This window comes from Xiphophorus maculatus, chromosome 4 (assembly GCF_002775205.1).
Source record: "Xiphophorus maculatus strain JP 163 A chromosome 4, X_maculatus-5.0-male, whole genome shotgun sequence".
NCBI lineage: Eukaryota > Metazoa > Chordata > Actinopteri > Cyprinodontiformes > Poeciliidae > Xiphophorus > Xiphophorus maculatus.
Genome location: NC_036446.1, coordinates 29807690 through 29822436, shown reverse-complemented (window position 1 = coordinate 29822436; position 14747 = coordinate 29807690). Strand labels below are relative to the sequence as shown.

At 39.4% G+C, this 14747-nt stretch overlaps 1 protein-coding gene across 2 annotated transcripts in view; it reads left to right on the top strand.

Moving 5' to 3' along the window:
- Window positions 1-14019, top strand: part of rhpn2 (rhophilin Rho GTPase binding protein 2) — a 31203-nt gene extending 17184 nt beyond the window's left edge. Inside the window, exons 5-15 of one of the 2 annotated variants that reach the window (XM_023332306.1) lie at window positions 430-507; window positions 748-872; window positions 2203-2369; window positions 4383-4570; window positions 4664-4820; window positions 6029-6148; window positions 6257-6451; window positions 6825-6871; window positions 9487-9633; window positions 11842-11997; window positions 12315-14019. In XM_023332306.1, the coding sequence (XP_023188074.1) occupies window positions 430-507; window positions 748-872; window positions 2203-2369; window positions 4383-4570; window positions 4664-4820; window positions 6029-6148; window positions 6257-6451; window positions 6825-6871; window positions 9487-9633; window positions 11842-11997; window positions 12315-12578 (1644 nt within the window). In that variant the 3' untranslated portion in view covers window positions 12579-14019. Of the gene's footprint in view, window positions 1-429; window positions 508-747; window positions 873-2202; window positions 2370-4382; window positions 4571-4663; window positions 4821-6028; window positions 6149-6256; window positions 6452-6824; window positions 6902-9486; window positions 9634-11841; window positions 11998-12314 lie in introns of both variants that reach the window. The other variant, XM_005802524.2, reaches the window with a different exon arrangement.
- The last annotated feature ends 728 nt before the right edge of the window (window positions 14020-14747 follow it).

Below are 14747 nucleotides of genomic sequence, written 5' to 3'. Positions count from 1 at the left end.
AGCCCATTCCAGCAGTGTGTTGTTATTGTCGCAGTACCTGCCAAAAAACAGCTTTTATCCTCTGCACGTTTTACACGCCTGCCTATCAGCACAGCTACAGCCATAAAGTCGTTCCAAAGCGGGTCAGTAGCCGCTTAGAACGCCGGGGTAATTATCGAGCTCCGCTGCGCCGTGGGGAAGCCCGCTTGTAAATGTCACGATGGCTCGTTTATCGCTCGTCGCTTCCTGGTCTGGTTTCCTGTCAGTAATTGATCTCCGCACATATCTCTGTGCTAATTAGCAGGTGCAGCCGGCTGGCTCTGAAATAGGATGGCTTTTAACACGCATTCTTCGGCTTATGTGTACAGCAGAACAGAAAAGCCCCACAAAATGTCGGCAATGAATGAATAAATGCGTTGGGCTCAGGGTTGACGCCTGTGTGTTTGACAGGACTTCATCCTGGAGCACTACAACGAAGACGGAAGGACTTTTGAAGACGAGATCGCCGACCTGATGGACCTCAGACAGGTTAGTGCTTTTGAATGTTTTCTTCCCAACGTATAATTCTCTACTATAAAAACCACCTTTATATCCACTCCCCAAGGTGTGGAAATAACCGGTTGTGTTCCTACAACTTCAAATACTTTTCCTTTTTTCAAAAAAAAAAAAAAAGACTAGTCTTTGAGAGTTTGAGTGAGAATATTACATCCTCACTTCTACAGGTTTATTATTACTACTGTATTAAATTACATTTTTTTTATGCCTTAGGCCTGCAGAACACCAAGCCGAAACGAAACTGGGGTGGAGCTGCTCGCAAAATACTACAGCCACCTTCCTCTGATAGAGAACCGCTTCTTCTCCCCGACACGCCAGACGGGCATCTTCTTCACCTGGTATTACTAAGTATTCTGCTTTACAAAAATCAAAATCATTCATACCATTTAAACATTTTTACATTTTGCCATGTCACAACAAACCCAAATGTATTTTATTGCCGTTTTATGGGATTGTGTAACTTTTCTGGGTTACACAAAAGTAACCCAGAAATAAGCAAACAAGTGAAAGATGCTTTGGAACGTTGTTGTCTACATGGGAAGCACAGTAGAAAACTAACTGGGCACACCGGATCTCATAGTGAAACATGGTGGTGGCAGCATCATGCTTTAGGAGGCTCCACAAAATATTCACTCAGCGAAGGTTGAATAAACAGAAGCCATATATTTATTGGTTTCCACTACACAGTTATGCTCTATCTCCTAATAAAATACGCAGAACTTTGTGAGTAACGTAACCTGTCGCAAAAACCAATTAATCACATAATAAATTAAAATGAGCTCCATAATTGATTAATCATTTTTGAAAGGCAATTTTGTTTACAGAGACTTCATGACACATTTTATTTATGGTTTTAGTTGTATGTGTTTGTTTCTGTTTTATGTATTATTTTTGGTTGTTTTGTTTTATTTTGGATATTTAAAATGCGCTATATAAATAAAATTACCTTCCCTTACCTAAAATGTCTTCCAGTTCCAGTGCCAAGTGTTTTTTATGTTAAAGTTTATTGGTCTTTGAGGCGATGAACTTGCATTATGATGCCGTTATCAAGATATTACTTGAAAATGGTTTCAAAACAACAATATTATCATTTATCGCAATAATCACTGGGACAATTTATCGTCCAGCAAAATTTGTTATTGTGACAGGCTCAGCTTTTGCAATTATGAAAAACTAACAAACACGATGTGCGTTTAAAACGAACCAAACGATTACGGTACCTTAATTTCCATAGTTTCTGCCTTAAAAAAGCAAAGTGCTACATAAATGAAGAAGACAGAGAGCAGGAATCTCCTAAATCAGCTGCCATGTTGGGGGTTTTCAGTCTTCAAGTATTCTGACACCTCCTTAAGCCTGTGGATCAGCTGGTATATCCCTACCTAAAGCCTCGCTTGCTTATAGGAGCTTTAAATGAGAAAGATTTAGGTTGGTACCAGCTGTTTGTCTTCCTGTGCAATGAGAGGTTCTAGTTGTGGAAATAAAAAGGCAGAAATGACATAAAAGCTGCTGCTAATATGAAAAACATGTCTCAAAATAAAGTGAAGGTTTTAGTAAAGACGTTTTAGACTATGCCTTGACTCTTTTATGTATTTTAAGCCACTTGTAAAATTATGTTTATGCTCCAAATTGAGCTGTAAATGGTGATGAGGGTCGTCTTCTTTCCTGCAGGTACGACTCCTTCACAGGCGTTCCCGTCTGCCAGCAGAACCTGTCTCTAGAGAAGGCCAGCATGGTCTTCAACTTGGCCGCTCTGTACTCCCAGATCGGCACCAGAAGCGACCGGCAGACAGTAGCGGGCTTGCAGGAGGCCATCTCGTCTTTTCAAAGAGCCGCAGGTACATTTTCACTTTGACCGCATTAACCTGTAACGACGTGGAAGTCAGCCCAGGGGGGAGTTTGCGTTTGCAACTCCAGAGTGAAACGGTGAAAGAAACTGTCAGCTACAATTCTTTTAAAAATAGCAGCCTCCCTAAACACTTCCATGAAATGTTGGTGTTTCTTTGTACCGTACACAATGGCAGTAAGGACACAATAACATGCTACTGAGATAAAGTTCGTCGACGCTCGTGTCAGCTTATCAGCCAGCCGCCGCCGCCGCCCTCTGGTGTCCGTGTCAAGAGGAAGAATGAATGCAGATGATGTTTCTGGCTCCTTGTCATGTGGCTCCAGTCCAAAAAAGCATCAGACACACAAAGTAGCTCAAAGGTTTTCAAGAATCGCCGTCAGATCTTGATAGATATATGGCTCTGCTGTACGGCTGGTCTTTCACTGTAATTACAGCTCGCAACTTGGCTTCGCTTTTCTCGCTTTGATGAATCTTTTTTTGAGTTATAGTAACTAAAGCACTTATGTTGTGACAGGGAACATTGTGCACGCAGCAAAACTAAACTGAGAGCTGACAATTGCTGAGCATTTATTTATGTACACATCTAAATATATGTTGGATTTGCTTCAGTGCTCTAAAGAATTGTAGGAGAAACCATGTTGCATAATGTGTCCTAGCAATCTAGTTCTCTGTTACTAAGTAATAAATAGCTTTCTGTTGCTACTAGCTAATCTAACAAAACAAAATACACACTGGCTTGTTGGAAAAACTGATAATCCTACTGCGTTCTGGGAGGAACCTTTTGATTTATATAATTATCAGATGAATAACAATAAAATAAACAGGTCAAGTACTTCAGAACAAATTGCTGTTTGAGTCGCATCTATTTATTTGTTTCAGTTTTGTTAAAACTATTGAATATGTTTTAGGACTACCATTATTCGTATGAAGTCTACCATTAATCAAAGGTTGAAGCAGAATACTTTGAAAGATTGAAAAAGTAGAATCTCAGTTTTATTTAATACCAGTTTGTCAATTACTGATTACTATAAGAACTATTATAGTGGAAAATGGGAGCACAGTTCAAAATAAGTTGTCTAGCCTTTCTGTAGTGAGTGGTAAAATATTATGTTAGGAGCAGAAGTGATGTCACGCCGTTTGAGTGTAAGAGAGCAGTCGCTAAAAACAAGCAATTTCGTACCTTAAAACAAAGACATTATTGTAGAGGTCACCTTCTAAGCTGTTTTTTAGCATCTCCTAAGTTAGCGCAGCTAGTGGGCCTAACATTACAAAAAAAACAACCTTTACCATGTTCTACTAGTAATTTCCCTGGCTAGTGTGGCTAATATTACAAAAAAGCGGCCTTTACCATGTTGAATTAACAGTTAGCCTAGCTAGTGTGGCTAACATTACAAAAACAGATGCTTCTCTAAAAAATTTAGCTTCTTAATTTTACCTGGAGGCTTCCTGAAAAGTTGTTGACGTTTTCTAACCCAGAATGTTCCATTAAAATACTGTTGTTAGTTTATAAATCACTGAACGGCTTAGCACCACAATACATTAAAGATATGCTTTTATTGTATCAACCTTCCAGACCTCTCAGGTCTTCCGGTTCTGGTCTGCTCTGCATCCCCAGAACCAGAACCAAACGAGGAGAAGCAGCTTTCAGCATCTATGCACCACGAATTTGGAACAAACTTCCAGAAAACTGTATAACAGCTGAAACACTGACTTCTTTTAAATCTCAACTGAAAACCCACCTGTTTAGAATTGTATTTGAAATGTAATCAATTACAAATTTATTGATGTAACTTTACTTAATGATTGATTCTATATTGCATTGTGATTCTGTGTTTATGTGTAAAGCACTTTGAAATGCCTTGCTGCTGAAATGTGCTATACAAATAAAATTTGATTGATTGATTGATTGATTGATTAAATGGAGGTTGAAAGCAGAACATAAATGTTTTGAAGCCGCTTGGGTTTTGCTTAGGTTTCTGTTAACTCAAACCTCTCCCCTCAGGCATGCTAAGTCACCTCAAGGCAACCTTCACCCACACCCCGAGCTACGACATGAGTCCGGCCATGGTCAGCATGCTGATCCAGCTGATGATTGCCCAGGCGCAGGAGTGCCTCTTTGAGAAGAATGCTCTGCCGGGGGTACTGAACCAGTTCACCTCCCTGATTAAAATGGCCCAGGAGGCTGCCAAGGTAAGTAGCGTACAAACATTCATGAAGTGTCCATAATGTGCTGGTCACAAGAGTCTGTTTTTTTTCACTCCTCCATTGTCTTCCTCCTGCCAGGTCTCGGAAATCTACGATCAGGTCCATCAGTTCATGGTCCAGACGCCAATAAAAGACAACGTGCCGCTCTTCTGGTCCACCATGTCACAGGTCAAAACCAACCACTACCGAGCCATGGCGCACCACTTTTTAGCGTCAGCATTGCTGGATCATGAGTGTAAGAAAACCTTTCTGGGAACGTTTTTGGAGCTTTGAAAGATGTAACAGAGAGAATGTACTTTTACAAAAAAAACAGGATTTCTTATTGTACAATCTGTTGTTTCTTTAACAAAACAAATTGGTTCTGCCTCATGTAGAAAACATTATTGAATGTTCTGCTCTTTGCCTTTAATTCTGTGTGAGCTACTGTGGGTCTTGCCAGATGAGTGAACTGAACTACAGTGAGCCCTTGCACTATTACACAACAGCTATTTAAGGATTCACACACACACACAATTCAGAAGCTTTGTCTGCAGAAACCGTGATCAACAGAGAGTGGAGAGGGGAAGGCAAGGGAGGAATTTAAAGTACAAAAAACAAATTCTGGAGAAAAGTTACAATGTTGCAGGATTATTTCTTTATATCTCTGTCCAGTGGATAAAAAAAATAACTCCAGAGGAAAAAAGCGTTCTGTGGTTGATAGCAATGTTGTCGGTTTTGTAACTCTACTGGTTGTGTAACAGCGGTGATTGATTAGTTCTGATTTCTTGTAGATGTCATATTTCATTCTTTATAATTAAAAAAAAAAGAAGTTTGTGGTTTATTTTCTAATCCACAATCCAACTGAATCCCCTTTGTCTATGTTGAAGCTAATTCACATTCTGAAGAGGCCAAGCTGAAAGTTTCATCGGAGCACACGAAAACATTAGAAACTTCTTGGACTAGGACACAACTACAGATAATGACATGGAAACTAAGCTGCTTTGAATCTGGCAGCTCATTAACAAATTCCTGGCAGACGAGGAAAATAAAGCAGTTAACCACAGAACCGTGGAGAGAGGTTAATTTCCAAGCAAGAAACGTCAGTGAATGATGGCAGCAGTGGAACGGAGATGAAACACAAACACCAGCAAATGGTTCTGCCTCAGTGAGGCGAGCTGTGTGATCCAAACCCAGAGAAAGTTCTGTCCAGAATATGTAGATGACAGCTTATAAGCACTTATGAAATTTTAAAAGAAATTGATGAGCTTCTTAGTAAAGAAATGATTGCTGTTTAATTTTAATATCTACAGAATTCAGCAAAATTCATAGCTTTTTTTTTCTAATTTTGCCACATCACAACCACATACTTCAATATATTTTGTTGGGATTTTATATGATCGACCAACACAAAGTAGTAGGTTTTCAGGGTTGAAGTGACGGATTGTTTCTCTCCTCTGCGTTTAGTGGGTCCCAACGACGACGAGGACCAGCAGGAGAAGACCTTATCTCAGGTGTACGATCAGCTCCCCGAGGGATGCTCCCCACTCGGCATCCTGAAGAACAAAGACGAACGTGAACGGATTGGTAAGCGAATAACAGCAGTGGGAATCAACTTGATGGGATTACACTAGAGGCTGCCCCGGCAACACAAACGGCTGTTCATTTTTGACTATATTTTGTGTATTTTTCCAGGTAAAGCTCACATTCGCCGTGCCATCTCGGGTCACGAAGAGGCTCTGAGGAACTACAGCCTTTGCCAGCACCTGGAGAAGCTGGAGGCTCTGCAGGAAATTCTAAAAGCCAGCCACCGGCGCTCACTTGACAAGTACAGCGACTACGACAACGAGGAAGAGTTCGTTGACTATGTCGAAGCTCCAGACATCATCTGTGAGTCCTGGGGGTGTTTTCTTTTTAGAAAAAAAAAAAGAAGCAAATATCCTGTTTGCTTTAGCACAGGAGGTTAAGATGAGATTCGAGGAATGCAGTCTGTCTGTGTTCTTGCGTTAAGAGGGAGAAAAAACTCCCTGTGATTGACTTGGCGACAGAACAATGACCTGGAGCGTCTCCACAACAAACGCTTCCCGAGCTCAGAAACCATTGTGTTGACTTTCATGGTGTCCACACCTGCTGCAGTTTTATTAGCTTTGATAAGTGACTGTTAGGTGACGCAGTAGTTATTCTCTTGACCTCCCCTGTACTCCTCCCTGCAGGACGGCGGATGTAAATGACCTCATTGTTTTTCCTCTTTCTCTCCCCTCAGCTAAAACGGAGCACAAAGCAGAAATGGAGCTTCCTGCTGCCACAAAGGTGAAAGTCACCGACTTTTTCCAGAGGCTGGTATGTGGGTTACTAATATTCTTTTACTCACATTGCTATTTTTCCTGTTGTTTTTTTTTCCTGGTTGGTTTATTCATCAAGTGGTATAAAATGTCTGTGGATTTGTGTGTTTTTACCATTAAGGATCTGCTTAGAATTGAACACAAACAGACTTTGACTTTTTTTTTTTTTTTTATCATTTCTGAATACAACCAACCAAGGGTGAGTCTCCAGGGAGCTCTGGGACATTTAATCGTGTGTTTAAAGACATGTCATTCCCAAAGCCTCCTGGACTTTCATCCAAAACAACAAATGCCAAACTAACACTAACCATGAATGGAAATGGGCTGAGCGTGGTTTAAGCCTTATTTTGGTTACTACGGTATAAATTGAGGAAACAGAGAGAGGTGGAACATGTTGTGGGTTAGTATTGCTATTTTGAATTCTCTTTGTGATATCTGGTTAAGGATATTGTTTGAAATTTCCTATCAATCATACTCAGACTTTTTCACATTTTCTCGCATTACAACCACCAACGTCAATGTGTTTGAATGAAATGCTACGTGACAGACGTACAAAAAATGGTGCATAAGGTGTGACATTCATTAATCAGAGAACAGGCCTAAAAGTAACTGCAAGAGATCCAGAGAGACCAAACGAATATCCCGTCCTGTTCTCTGAAATATTCTACCTTTCCAGATTAGATCTGTCCACAGTCTGGATCATTTTAAATCACTTCTTAAAACTTATTTTTATTCTTTGGCATTCAATGGATACTGTAGCTCTTCTGTTGTGACTTTTTGAAAAAACTTATTATTACTCATATTTTTTTAACAGTATATATAGATTTTTTTTCTTGTATTATTTCTCTTTTTCTTTTCATCAACTTATTTTATTATTGTTTTTGTGCAGCATTTGGTGCCGTTTTAAACCTGTTTTTAAAGTGCCATGTAAATAAATTTGACATTGACATTGACATCCATACACATCTGACTTTTAGGGGGAAAGTGACAAGAAGTCGGCCATTTTTGAAAGAACATCAGCAAGAAGTGGTTGTACAAAGCAAAGCATCGACTCTGTGGGGCGGATCGGGAATGTACAACAAACTTTATAGACATTTATGTACAACTATTGTTAGTCTATTACTTCACATTCATTGGAATAGATTGACGTTTGTGGTTGTAATGTGAGAAAATGTGGAACATTTCTCTTATTCCATTTACTCTCCACAGTGATTCCTAAACTCCTCACGTCTAAACATTCAGTTTCTGATTCCTTTTGGATCTCATGCTAAATGCATGAAGGAATGTCACTATTTACTATGTAATAGTGATGGTATGGGTAAACCCAGTTTACAGCTATGCTGATAAAATGCAGGCATCAGTTTCAGTCAGCAGGTGGTAAAGCCTCAGAACAGAAGGACTTCTGTTGTTCCTGTCATAAAATCCAAGCCACCTATTTACTAGCAGTTTAAGCCCAGGATTGTCATCCTTAGAAAGATAAAGAGGATTGCTGGATTTAGAACAATAAATAATAACTTTGGAGCTAAAAGAATCTTTTCTTGTAATCAAATTTATTGCTCCTATAAGTGTGTGAACTTCTCTGGTGTTAAACAGTTTTACAAAAACAGTTACATTTATGACGGCCAAACCCGATCTTCATCTATGAAACAATAAAGTCACAAGTGTAACAGAAAGTAAACCTTTGGATCTTGTAAACTTTCCTGAGACATGACATTGTAAGGAGGATCTTTTTATAATTTTTTTATTCTCATTTATGCTTATTAATACATTTGGAATGACTGAATAAGCTGAAACAATTGGATTAATCGCAATTAATCGATTATTGAAATAATCATCAAGTAAGTTAGTTGATTAAGCATTAACTGGAGTATACAAACTCAAAAAAGTCATTTGGTGAAAAAAACCCCAAGATATTCAGAGTATTAATCCAAAACTACACAAAAAATATGCATGTTTTGTATTTAAGATAAAAACACCTTTTTGTTTTTACATATGTTTTAGCCAAGACTCCTCAAATGGTGTAGCTTTAGCTTCACCTGGTTCAGACTTACTTAAGGAATGCTATGTTGTTGCATTTTAGGCAATAAAATGTTTATTTTCTTATCCGGAAAAAGGAAATTGAAACATTTGTTTTTCATGTTTTAATGTATTTCTAATGTTGCATAAAAAATGACAAGTGGTTGAATTTTGAAATTTGATTATTCTTGTACTAAAATAATCAGTAGCTGCAGCCCTATGCAAGTAAAAAAGCAAAGTACTTTGAAAATGTTTCACTTTCTGAAAGCATGTTGATAAAATTCATACGTCTGAGTGCGTTACACAGAAACCTGATAACACAGATGCTCGTGGTTACTGAAGAGAGAATGTATATGATTGCTCTCTGTGTGACTTGGCGTACAAGAATCTTGACAGAACTACACAGGAATTTGCCCCTGACCGCCGTGTCTCAACAGGTCATGTGTCAATGAGGACACAAGAACCTGGAATTTCAGTTTTACCCCATTACAAAACCCAACAGGACCTTTTAAATTGAAAATAAATAAATCTAATTAACCTAAGCATTTCCACCTTGTGTCCACTCAGGGCCCTCTGGCGGTCTTCTCGGCCAAGCAGAAGTGGACGGCCCCGAGGAAAATCCGAGTTTGTGCAGAGGACAGAGACCTGGGTTTCACACTGAAAGGAGAGGCACCAGTTCAGGTGGTCTCACTGGACCCTCTGTGCCGCGCCGCCGTAAGTTAAACTGCATTCTTTACATCTGGCTGCACACGACTAATTATGTTACATTTGGAACGCTAAGGCACTGCCCACCCAAGACAAAAGTAAAGAACTCGGTCAGAAACTCAAATGTAAGTTTATAAGGTGAAGATGTACATATAAATGTATCCAGACAGGAGGAGGAAGTCAGAAGAGAAGTTGTCTTAGAGGGGCTAGCTTGGATACCCAACAAACCGGCATGCTACCCAGGGATTTAAAAGTACTTTGAGTGGAAGTGAGTCTAGCTGTAATGCACCACAGCAGTGATTGACCACTTATGCCTAGAAGTTTTATTCAAAATGTCAAATTCTCGTGGCATTTAAGTAGATGTTGGAATCAGTTTTGACCTAAATGATTACTTTATTTGTGTACTCAAACTCAAAAACGTATCATAGGTTAGCTTTGTCACTGCATGTTGTTTTTCTTGGTTACAGCCAAGCTGATAGTCAATTAACACCAGTTCCATTTCCATTGACCATATAATTGCTCAAATTCATATTTTGAAAATAAATTTGTTTATGGAAACACGGCAATTAAAAAAAGAATCTTTCAATTTCAATGAAATGTTTTGCTGCTAGGATGAGGTGTTGTTTTCTTTTTCTTTTGTCAAATCAAAATTGGTTTATTTCACAAAATTGCAAAGGAAACACTTTTCTTGCATCACACGAGTCACATGATCAAGACAACAGGAAGCATTTGGAGGATCATAGCAAGACATGTTTTTTGTGTGATTTATTGCATGAACAGACTTACTCGCATATGATTTTAATTGCGTTTTTTACTTAATGGAAACACTGCAGGTGCGAAATGGTGGTGTTTTTTTAACATTAGCAGAATCTCTACAAAGGTTTGCGCACATATGTAATGGAAACGCAGCTACTGTCAAAACTTACTCCTTCACTTGCCTCACATATTGAGAAAAGTGGTGTTATTGCTAAAGCTATTTGTCATTTATAGACAATGCAGGTGACGTGTTTTGAGAGAGATGCAATAATTTCCTTACTGATATCAGCGGAGGTTTTCATGCTGAATCATAAAAAGTACAAATTAAAGTAAAATGATTGATTTAATTTCCTGGAAACACTCTCCTAAATATAAATTTTGTTGTTCCAACCCCTCAGTTTTGAGTTACTCCTTTTCTTAAAACCAGCTTTCTAGTTTAATAATCTTGACTGTGTTAAAGGAGAGAAATCTGTCCTGCAGACCTATTTATTTTCACAGAGCTTTGAGGAAAGTAAGAGCGCTCACTCCTTTGACATATTTCCATTAGGGCTTTTTTTTTTGCCTAGCAGTCAGTTTTCCATTTACAGCCTTTACAGAGGGGGCGGTTGCATATGCTGAGTCATCAGTTGTATATGGCAGAGAATTTACTGTTTTCATGTCAAATAAGTCTGCTGTAATATGACCTACTTTAACAAACCATTGGAAGGACCTGTTCTAATTTATTTGCATTTTGTACTTTGACAATTCTTAGGCTTAAAGTTTATGAAGTGTGAAGGGTCCTCTAGTTCTAGTTCTAAACTCTTTGCACGATAATTAAACGACCAGCTCAGTTTGAGTCGGCTTTTTTCGGACAGGAAATATGGACTAATTCCAAACACTCCTACCGGTTTTGTGGGCATTTGATTCAAATGAAATCTGGCTCCGTAAGCTCAACGGGATTTGCGTCTAAAAATGTTGGAAGGCGCTCCCCTCCTCCCTCCTGACACTCTGGCCACTTAATTAAATTAAGAAACGGGGAGTATTTACGCCCTGCAATCCTCTGCAGCCTGACAGCTCATTAAGATGTGCTAACAAAAAGCATTCCTTAATAAGCTGCGCAGGAGATCCAGAGAAACAGATTAGTTGTAAGGCATAAGCTTTACCAGACCAAACTCTTAGCAACTCTTTAATAAAGCATTCAGAAGGCTTTTTTTTTTTTTCTCAGGCAGCTGATTTTGAAGAGTTATCGACCAGCTCATGCAAATGTAAATCAAGCAATTAGACAGACACGGTTCAACTCTTGCCTGTGGGTGTGGACCCACTCAGAAAAAGACACACTCTTACACACACCCCTACCTGTCTGCTGATTTTAGCTGCCTTAAGGGACGAAACAAGATGGAAGTCCTTAAAGACATTCTCTGTGAATATGTCGTTGTCTTTAAAATCCAGTGTCTGACTCTTGTCTCGTCCATGTCTTTTAAGACCGATGGACTGAAGGAGGGCGACTACATTGTTGCCGTGGGTGACAAAGACACCAAATGGATGGCTGTCAGTGACATGATGCGACTTCTGAAAGACTTGGATGAGGAGGGGATTGAAATCCAGGTGGTCAGCGTGATCGACAACAGCCCTCCAATGGTATGTCTGACGAATTCCTGGAAAGAAAATGAAATAAGGAGGCTCTTGTCAGACATATGTCAGAATTAAATATTTCCACTATGTTGCAGATGTATTGATACTCTTAAAATGTTCATGTGAATACCAAAAAAGTGAATGCATCTTTTTTTATCAGCTGGACAAACTACACATAAATGTAAGGTTGAAGGAAATGATGCTTGGTTGGAGTTTATTAGACAACTTTAGTATGACACCATTACTGCAGCACACTTACATATTTCAGACTGGCGACAAAAGCAGGACGTAGCTAATCAAAAACACTTCCCGTGTCTACACAGCCTACCAAGAGCGCCACCTTCAGCGGAAACCTGCCCAAGACCTACTCCATGATTTGCCTGGCCCACAACGACGAAGACAAGCCCCCCAAGAACCGCAAGGTCATGAAGAAGTCGTCGTTCCTCAGCTGGGGCCTGAAGAACAAGATGAAGAGCGCCAGCACCTTGAGCCTGCCCACGGACGACCACTCGGGGGCGCTCTCCTGGAACAAACCCATCCCCACGTTCCCCACCTCCAGCACTTACAACAACAACAACTGCCACTGAGACAGCTGCCGGAGGTGCTCTGCTGTACCTGTGCCGGGTACAGTGCGCTTTCGTACGGAGTAGTCGTCACTCATTTTGGTGTTTCAGCACCAGAAACAACAAACATGCCAAAAACAGCACACAGGCTGCCCGTCTTAAGAGCGTCAGAGATAATGGGAAACCATTTTATTCTGTGCCAGCGCGTGTACAGCACAGTATGACTCCAGTTACCATTCATCTTAAGACACACACACACACACACACACACAAAAACCTCTAAAATTTGTGAGTGTACCCATGCCAGCGTCTACTGCTTTTGCAAAGCAGTGATTAGAATGTGGTCTAAGAAGTCTACAGCATTCCTGCATACATGAAGGACATTGTTACAAAAAAAAACGTCACACAGCTGATCAGTGAGGGAAAACTAAAAGTGCTGTGAAGTTTTTTTGTTTGTTTTTTTTAAGCCTAGGGAGATTTATTATTTTTTTCTTTATTTTATGTTTTTAGAATGCAATATCCGATAAGCTGCTAAATCATACCTTCAGTTTTGTGTTACTGTCTTCTTTTTTTTTTTTTTTTTTGTATTTTGAGAAACAGCCTTTAAAGATGGTGTTTGAACTTCGTGCCATGTCTGGGACGCTGTGTAAATAAAGAGACCTTTGTGTTTTATCTCCCCACATGCCTCCACGCCCGCGACGAATCATTTACCGATCTTATATTTTCGTAGGAAGCCGGAGCCGTGCGTCTTCATTAATGTGAATCTGTACGTAGTCGAATCTATGTTAATAGAAGGGAAGGATGTGGTTACACTGATTATGTTTGCGACGCACACTCTGACAAACGAGAGTGGCTCGGATGAAAGCCCGCAGCCACGCGCCTTAACGTTAACGCTAACAACTTGCATTTTTTACTGACACTCCTCAGTGTTGGACTGTATCTCTTTATCTACAAAGTAGATTCTTATATTCGTTTGATAATCAAATTATTTATGTTGTTCAAAACCACAAAAATAAATATATATATTTACCTTTTAAGTTTAGTTCAAGTTCTAAATTGTTACTTGGTGGATTTCTGTCTTTTGGAGGAATGTATTTTATTAGCTTTGGAAAAATTGTCTACTTCTACCTTTTTTTTGTTTTGTTTTTCTAATGTATATTTGTAAATGTTTTCGTAAACCTATGTAATTTTCGGTACTGTCTGCGTTTACCTAACACTGCTTTAAGGTGCCATGTATGTTAAACGATGAAGTAATATGTATGCATGTTAGCTTTTTTTTGTGTGTGCGTTAACGCTGCAGTGCCTGGTGATGCTGAGTGCCTTAGTGTGTATGCAGAGGGTTCGGTCTCCTTTTCTTGAAATGCTTTCTGGTCGCTCCATGTTGTGCACTTTGTGCCACATTGTTGGGTCTTTGTCATGTGTTCACTCGAATAAAACAGAATAAACAAAAGTGGGGTAAGGTGAATTTTCTGAAGTATTTGTCAGGCTTTGTGTGTCTGGACCCAACAAAGCGGAGGAGCAGGTGGGAAATGTCTGGAATGAGGTTTGACCTACACACACCTCTTAAAAAATTTTCAACAATTTTTTTTTTATTTTTTTTTTTAAGTCAGGCTGGTACCACATGACATCCTAATCCATCATTCCACAGACTGAAGGAAACGCGTGATTACATTTTACTCATTTGAGCTTTTTATGGCCTTAACAATTGATTGCTGGGTGTAATGTGTGCTCTAAACTTAAATGGGGTTTTTTTGTTAAGTGAAAGTTTGTTTCTTGTTGAACTTTTCCCATTATGTCAGTATAGAAAATGTACGTAATCTAAATCGAAGCTTAAAAATAGTCTAATTAGTATGTAAATCGGTTGCATACGGAAAAATAAAGTGATGCCAACATTTAGTGGTAATGGTTAAGAAACTCAACGTCTTTTACTGCAGCGGTGTAATAAGACAGCATTTTTTTAGAAAGAGCCCATCTTTAACTACATTTATACAAAGAGGAAAAGAAACTTATACACTTTTAAAGTTTTTATTGGCTCTAGTGGTCTTTATTTGAGAGTGGTTAGACAGGGAGGTGGGTAATGAGAGAGGGAGAGGACATGCAGCGGAGGTCATCAGGTCGGGATTTGAGTCTGACGGCTGCATCGAAACACTAAGGCCTCCATACCTGGGTTGTGCTTTACCCCTGTGTCACCAC